The sequence below is a fragment of the Petromyzon marinus genome, unplaced genomic scaffold (assembly GCF_048934315.1).
Source record: "Petromyzon marinus isolate PM22_M1 ecotype Great Lakes invasive population unplaced genomic scaffold, UKy_Petmar_22M1.pri1.0 PM_G_Scaffold_20, whole genome shotgun sequence".
Classification (NCBI taxonomy): Eukaryota; Metazoa; Chordata; class Hyperoartia; order Petromyzontiformes; family Petromyzontidae; genus Petromyzon; species Petromyzon marinus.
In genome coordinates, this window is record NW_027422762.1 from 866,939 (window position 1) to 875,359 (window position 8,421).

The 8,421-nt window shown below is 47.6% G+C and overlaps 1 protein-coding gene across 1 annotated transcript; it reads right to left on the minus strand.

Annotated features, from left to right (window-relative positions):
• Nucleotides 1–203: 203 nt before the first annotated feature.
• On the minus strand, nt 204–7,331 carry LOC142912430 (hydroxylysine kinase-like). The gene is made up of 4 exons (XM_076060627.1): nt 6,379–7,331; nt 3,291–3,433; nt 1,672–1,852; nt 204–523 (listed from the first exon to the last, which is right to left on the minus strand). The coding sequence occupies exons 1-4, from the start codon at nt 6,701–6,703 to the stop codon at nt 204–206; spliced, it is 969 nt and encodes a 322-aa protein (XP_075916742.1). The 5' UTR covers nt 6,704–7,331.
• Nucleotides 7,332–8,421: the final 1,090 nt, after the last annotated feature.

Genomic DNA, 8,421 nt, shown 5'->3' on the forward strand with positions numbered 1-8,421 from the left:
TTATCAGCAGGTAGTAGGCGTTCTGCGGGTATCGCAGGATCGTGTAGCGGGCCATGACCAGCGACTGGCAGAACCTGCGGGGAAAAGTAGACCATGTTGTTGTTGCCGTTGCTGTCGTGACGGTTAATATCGTTTGTTATTCAAGAGGGTTTTTGCTGCCGACTTGTTGATCAGCTGGGATTTTAGCGTCCCCACCTCTGCTTTCACCTGCACGCCACCAGGAAGTAAACGGCCCTCCTCTCGTCCTCGGTGAGGGCCTGCACGCTCTCGTAGCCGGCCAGGACGTGACCCCCGGCCTCCATCGCCTCTCCGCTCTCCACCATCATGTACATGATGGCCATGGCCAGGTCGTACACGTGGTAGCCGAACATCATCGAGTTGAGGTCCACAACGCCGGAGATGCGGTGCCGCGGCGCTCCCTCCGCCGACTTGGGCCCCTGCTGCTGCTGCTGCTGCTGCTCGCTTCCCGCGGCCACCTCCTGCACCAGGATGTTGTCGTCATTGAAGTCACCGTGGATTATGCCTGCGGCGAGGGGAAAACATCGAATTTGATTTCGTCCGTTGTCTTTTATTGTTGACCGTCCTCCCCTCGTCGCCGTCGTCATCGTTCGTGCCCGTGCCGTTTTTATTCCGGCCGCACGATTGGTGTTGCGCAAGCCGCGTGTGCGAGTCTAAGAACGGCCCCTGCAGAGTCTCAGTGAATCACCGACTTCTTCTCCTGCCTTCAAAGGCACAGAATTACAATAACCCACCAGCGTCGTACAACCCTGCACGGGGGCGAGATATGGAGCGGTGTGTAGTGGTTTGCACACCGCATCACGAGCCCTTGATTCCCGGCCATGGAGAACATCACTGATATCTGAACCAGTCCTGGGATCCTACCTACCTCCTCACCGACCAGCATGGTGAAGGAGGCAAAACAACCCCCATGACCCGACACAGCCTGGGAATGCCTTCGTCCAGATAGTGCATTGACAAAGGGCTGTACATTATTATTATGAGTATATGTGTAACAAAAACTGTTGAACACAATTTAGCATCCATTGAAAAATGATTTGGTAGAAATTACAATTATGATTTATATACAGTAGCGTCTGAATGTAATAACCCTGTCATTTGATTTCACCTGTGATCAGTGTCTGTGCGAGTGTCCCCCATTACATGCATGCCTTGTAATGCATCTGTGTATGCTGGGTAAAAGTAATCACGTGAAGCACATTGCAAAGAAAATGCTTGCCACAAATGAATCACAATACCTTGCTGATCTCGTCAAGCAGCATAAACCATCACGCGAATTCGGGTGATCCTCGCAGCGGCTTTTGGCTAACCATCGAACAAACAAAGACGGTCACCGCATCGCGCGCTTTCAGATGCACTTCTGCGGCCGTCTGAAAAGCTCTTATTTCCGATATTAGGAAGGCACTGGAGCTATGCACTTTAAACCTAGATTGAACACTAATTTATTTTTGAACTGATTTTTTGTGTTTAGTTTGTTGTCCTTCCCCCGCACCTCCGATTAGCACGGTTGGCTATGTACAGTGCGAAAGAAGTTCAACGTACACATGTACGCGGCACCCGTCGTGGCTTCAAGGCCTCGTCGGTGGCCTGAAGCGCCCCTCGCCCCCTGAGGCATGGAGCTACGTCCCGGGTGAAGCTGCGAGGCGAGCGTACATCTGGTAAACTTGTGCAGGTTGGGTTGGATCTCCTCGCGGAACTTGGCGATGACCTCCCTGACCAGACCCTGGTTGGGGTCGCCGTCCAGAGTGAAGAGGTAGGACTCGAGCAGGTGGGTGTTTGACAGGTTCCAGATGAAATCGTCTCGTTGCAGGGAGTGCAGGAACGGGTGCTCAAACTATGCAGATGTTTAAAAACGAAGGCGGTAAGATGACAAAAAATGCAATACGAGATTAACATCGCATTGGCCAGTTGAGTACACATGTAAGTTAAACGCAGCAAAACGTCAAGCTAGCAAAGGATAGTCTTCGTTTCAGAAAAGATGTTCTCCTTGACTTATTATTTTCTCTTTGTTTTTTTTCGGTAAAGTCACGTAGGTAAAACTATAAAATAAAAGAATAAATGAAAAAACAACTACTTTTTTTTCATTCTATCATTTTATATTATTACCTACGTGACTTTACCGAAAAAACCAAATAGTATGAATCCTTGCAGTCATGAAAGCTAAAAATCTAGACTTATTATGCAGCTGAGGGTGAGGCTGCCCAAGTCCTGCGTGCGGCTGGCAAATGTTTGATTGGTATTTGTGAATAACAGGACACTTGAATGGATCTGAGAAGTAGTTTTGTGAGATCACCTTCTGCGGGCCATTCTCTAACCAGAGGTGATGCACAGAATGAGATGTTTTTTTCCATCTCATGACATGGCACCAATTAGCACAACTCATACAGCCCTTATCAAGGCACTGCCGTATTCAGTGTTGGTCATGTAGGGTGTTTGACCATACTTCGCCAAACTGGTCAGTGTAGGTTGGTGAAGGATAGAGGACAAAGGGGGGGTGGGGGGGGGGGGGGCAGGACTGGTTCAGATATCACTTGCCACGAATGTTAGCCGTGGCCGGAAATAAAACTCAGGTGGCCGGGTTCGTAGCGCAGTGTGCTCACAACTGCGCCACCGCTCCACCCCGACGCTTGGAATAAAATTTGGGGGGGGGGGGGCAGACAACAAAAATACGTTGCTTGAAAACCAGCCATTCGATCACTTGGAAGGACTCTCACGTTGCTAATTATGAACAGCTGCGTACGTTCCGAGCGAGTGGGCTCGTTACGTCACATTACACTTGCATACCGAGAGAAAAGGCTCGCCGAGACTCAAGACTTTTTTTTTAAGATTGTCGCAGTAAGGGGTTGGGGAAACTATCACTCCGCATTTCCCAATGAAGTAATTTGCGAGTTATTTCTTTTTTGCCTTTTTACTTTGGCGAATATTCTCATATTCTTGTTTCTTTCGGTAAAGTCACGTAGAAGGGAAACAATAAAATAATAAAAATATAAAACAATACATTTTTCACGACATTTCGACTGCAACACAAGCAATCATCATCAGGTGTGAAAACCACAACAATATTTTTTTTTTCAAATTTCCTTGTTGTGGTTTTCACACCTCATGACGATTGCTTGTGTTGCAGTCGAAACGTCGTGAGAATTTCATTGTTTTATATTTTTTTATTATTTTATTGTTTCCCTTCTACGTGGTGGTGACTTTACCGAAAGCAACAAGAATATGAATCCCTGCAGTCTCATGTCACGTGTCAAGAGGCGCTCGTGCGCTCGTACCTGCTGCAGGGCTTGGTGGATGCTCGCTGCCAGCTTGCCCACCTGGTAGTACAGGCTGCCATCCGCCAGCACCCTGGACAGCGGCACGCCGGGCAGGTACGTGAGCAGCCGCACGTTGAACTCCTTCTCTCCTTCGCCGCAGTCTGAGAATTCACAGCAGGAGTCGCCACCGAGGTCAAGAGGTCACCACGGTTAGTGAAATCTCACCGTCGCTTCCTTTTGCTGGAACATAAAAAGCTGTTCGGAAGCTGATATCGGAACCTCCAAGGTCTGGCCAAAGTGTCAACTCACCACTTTGCACCCTGTGTTCATTACCCACGTGCTATACTACACAGGGTCTCTGATGAATTGCTCAACTGATAGCCAAGGCTACTATTCTTTTGTTTAGGAAATTAAGCGACAATTTGCTGCTCAGTATTAAATGGTTAATAACAATAATGAATGTGCTAAGTCCGATATATAACGCACATAAAATTCGTGTAGTCTTTAAAACGCCAATCTCTCAAGCAACTTGAATCGAGTATTTGTTCCCCCCCCCCCAAAAATAGTAAATTGGAGTGATTTTTTCCTCATGACTTTCTTTCACGGTACTATTAACGCAGAAATTAATAACACGAACGCATTCCGAAATTCGCATTCCTATATGGCCTTGTTGTCTAAACCGCTGTAGCTAAATAAAGCATTTGAGAGGAATAATACCTCACCACACCCATGCGTAAGGCATCCGCCAAAGTTGCAACGTGGCACGCAACCCTCACGCCTTAGCGCACGCTGGCTGGAACCGGGGGCAATTCGCCCAGGTTCGGGCCAGAATGGATACGTCAGCACACGAGTCTAGCTGAATTCCCTGGGTTCAGCTTGAGCAAATTACTTAGGAGCAGGGTGAATGGGGGCCCCATCTGCATCAGGAGGCGACTTTTATCGCTCGTTCCATCACGTAAATATAAGGGTCAGCGGCATTCCGTGATCTTCGCATTCCAAACACGGCGTTGGGCGGCGATGTCAGCTCACGCGATGAACCCCGAGCCTGGGTTTAAAGGAGCGCTGCTAGCCCAGGCATTATAATCAAAATATGTACTTTTACTGGAGGAATCCGATGGGCTATGAAGCACTTTGCTTTACAAATGTTTAGCAGCCCAGTGTTGTCCCAACTACAGCCCGTGGGCCAAGCCCGAACCACCAAAATTAATTCATTCTGGTCTACAGGACAACTATCCCGCCACGCCTTACAAGAACTAATTAAGTACATGTCTCAGTCAGCAATACTCACTTGAAATTACACACGACAACCGTCGCCCCCGCGCCCTCCCCCCAACTGAAAAGTTTGACAAGACCCTCCCGATACTCAGTGAGGCTCTGCTGTGAAAACAAGTGTAACGATGATGATTACAATAATAATATTAATAGAAGTGATGCGATGCAGGAGGCCGGAGTGGGTGTGGGGGAGAGATAAGCTCTGTATCGACATGTTTGCATTTCTCTAAATCTCTCCTCTTGCGGATAGATCTTTCACCTATCTCTTCCAAATAAATATCATATTTCTGATTAAATCTCTCTCTGAATTAGTTAAATGATGATGGCGAATTGCCCGATGATGCTGGATGTAATTACCAGCGAAACGTCGTACTCAAATATTGTAAATGTTGTGGATTCACTCTTCATCACACCGGTGGGCTAAAGTAGTGAACTATTTTGTCTGTTGTCAACGTGACACATTTTTTACTGTTTGGCTGTGTCGGGTGGTGGAGGGTTATGACACATTTATAAATAACGCGATCTCACCCAAAAACCTTTATCATGAATAAATCTCTCTCATATCTCTACAATATATCGCTTGTGACATCTCTCTCCCGTCTATGCTTGTTCATGTAATACATGGTTTTGGTTTGACGTGTTCCCCTTGTCAGCCAATCCGGAACTCGATGCAAAGAGTTTGACGTTTGCTTCTCAGGGTCTCGTGGGAAGATAAGCAGAAACAAAAATTACGATTTAGGTTTCGTAAGTATGTTGAAATTCTTTCGCACCATACGTACGTAGCCAACCGTGCTCATCGGAAGTGTGGGGAGGTGGAACACACTGTGCGGTTGGCGAATGGCGGCATCGGTGAACTGTACAAACATTATATCTACCAACCTGCAGGTCAGTAGATGAGAAAACAGCAAGTGTGCTTCTAATCTCTCACCACAGATGTTATCGTCTCGTCCGTGTGGCTTTGCTGTGAGCAGTCATTCCAGTTTCATCCCACACACCAAACATTGTTTTTTTTTTATATATATATGAAGAATTTACAAAATATCACAATGTGGACCTTGGGCCAGTACCAACAAGCAGTGCGTTACATCCACCAACCTCACAAAAACTAAAAAGTACGATCCTTTTACATCACTTATCGTCAGTGGAGTGAGACCCAGTATTATACCACCGCCTCATGCTCGGATATTGATCGTTGTCTTTGCAAGTATAAACCAATGCTGTGTTCGTATGATTACTATCAGCCTATGACTAAATCACCTGGAATGTGCCCTATCATAAGATCTGAAAGCTAAGCAGGTTGAGCCTGGATTAGGGCTTCTATGGGTTACAATCGTGCATTAAACAGGCATCACAGGCTGCTACGTGGTGCTATGTTGTGGGGGCCAGAGTTCAGTTGCAGCAAAATCAATTGTACTGCACTGTACATCTATTAAACTTGATTTGTCACTTTCGTGACTGCAGGAATGACTCTTTGGTTTTTTCGGTAAAGTCACGTAGAAATAAGAAATAATAATAAAATTACATAATAGCATACGACGTTTCGATTGCAACGCAAGCAATCATCATCAGGCATAGAAGAGCAAAATTTAAGAGAGAGGAAACACAGAACCGCAGATATATATACAGACACCTAAGTAGAAGGGAGTTCACACAGAGACACAAAGAGAGACACAACGTACGGAGCACAGAGAGATAGGGTCTCTGTGCCGAGGCCTTAGCATGTAGGGGGAGACAAAGGGAGATGGAGACGCACATCAAGTAGAACAAGATTTAGTATTACGTACATCTCTTCTCCAATGTCTCTGCTCCCGGGACCCACGCGGGCGCAGCTCACCGATGTTCTCGAGCGACATGATCTTCCCGCTGACGTTGTCCACCACCTCCTGCATGGGGAAGCCCCTCTCCCACAGGAAACTCATCATGGCCATCTGCACCTCGAGCATCTGCGGCCGCTGGCTGTCCCGCGTGTTGGTGACCTTGAGCACGAACTGGCGACCGTCGCGCGCCAGCACACGGTAGTTCTGGTCGACGTAGCTCGCCAGCGGGCTCACCCCCGCCACGCTCACCCCGTAGAGGCGCTCCACCAGCTCCGCCGCGCGGGACTCGCTGAGGCACGGCTTCTCGTGCTCGCGGCCATCGTCCTGCGGCGCGGCTTGCATCGTCTTCAACGGACAAAACGAGGGCAATCAAAAAGCTTTTGGGTTTTGCAAGTGCACGTTGGCGTCCGCTCCATTCGTGCAGCGCAAGGCGCCTCCGATGAGCACGGTTGGCTACGTACGGTGCGAAACAAGCTCAGCGTACACACGAGGCTACACCCTGGAGGCGCTACGCTTCACGGACAGCCCACAGTAGTTGTCGCATTTACAGAATTGTGCCGACACACGTGGCATACTACTGATTTAAATTACATCTCCGAGATCTTCAGCATCCGACTGTGAAGCAGACAGTCCGCAATATTTACAGTTCATACACCCACAGCGTTAACCGGGGTGGTCGTGGGGCTCGTACCACAAACATCTGCAACGCGCTACCGCTCGGCCATGAAGTCAATCGATCGATCAGCGATCAATAAACACGTCTCTTTGCTCGCATCACATTTAATAGCAACACATTTCACCGAACAGAAAAGCACCACTTAAACATGTCAGATATAAGATTCGTAATAACAGAGAATTCTCCTTGTGTATTTCAGTGGAAATACAGCCAGTGCCTGATAAAGTAGCATTACTGTAACTGGAATTTTAACAAGAACCGTGGGTTTATGCAGCATTGGGGAGCTGCAGCTATGGCCCACCGAGTAAACACCTTGTCCCGTAAGCACGAAATCACGTGTTCAAATTCCACTGGACGTGTAATTGTGTGAATAATAATCAGGGCTTAATCTGTCACTGAATATTTTCTGGGTCGCTGGTGCGGAGTGGAGTGGGCAGCACAGCCCCGGTAGCCACGGCGATAGCGAAAGGTACACACGGGACGTGGTGTGCCGGGTGTCAGCATATTTTTCAGAGTCGCTGACACAGAGCAGCCCTGGCCGAAATTATTTCCATACACATGTAAAAGGCAAAGTTGTGATTATGTGTCTGTTCAAAATGTTTAGCGTACTTCCCGACATGCAACAAACTTGAAATTTGCCATGTGGGTACTTTCCAGACTGTACACCACGCAAAAATTATTAAAATACACTTTTGTGTTTTTTCGGGGGGGAGGAGGGGAGGGGAGCTCAATAATGCATTTTTTTCTGCACGGCAAGTGAGCTGTGACGTCAAATCTGTCACGTGACCCACGCATGTGGAAGCGTAACGCATTAGTGTAGTGGTTAGCGCACTGCGCTACGAACCCGGCAACCTGAGTTCAATTCCCGCTCACGGCCACCACCGGTGACGATTATTTCAACCGCTCCTGGGCCTCCCTTAGATCGACTCAGCCTCAAACGAGTAATTGCTGTGGTGTGTGAACATCGCCACTGGGGACACAAAGGCGGCCGGGCGTGGTGCTGTCACCCACCCCTTCGTCTGTATATATAAAAGGGAAATTTGTGATTATGTGTGTCTGTTCGAAATGTTTAGCATACTTTCCGACATGCAACAAACTTGAAATTTGCCATGTGGGTAGCTTCCAGACTGTAAACAATGCAAAAAGTATAAAATATACTCTTTAGTTCTATTGGGTAAAGTCACGTGGGTGAAAATAAAATAACAAAAAATCACGACGTTTCGGCCACAACACAAGCGGCCTTCATCAGGTGAAGGGACGAGACTGTCTGGAGGACAGCGCTGGAGTGAGAGAAGCCACGCTTAGATCACGACCTTTAAGCTGTGTCAGAAGAAGAACACAAAGTGCCTTGACAAAGGAATTAGCATATAATTTAGCATTGAAA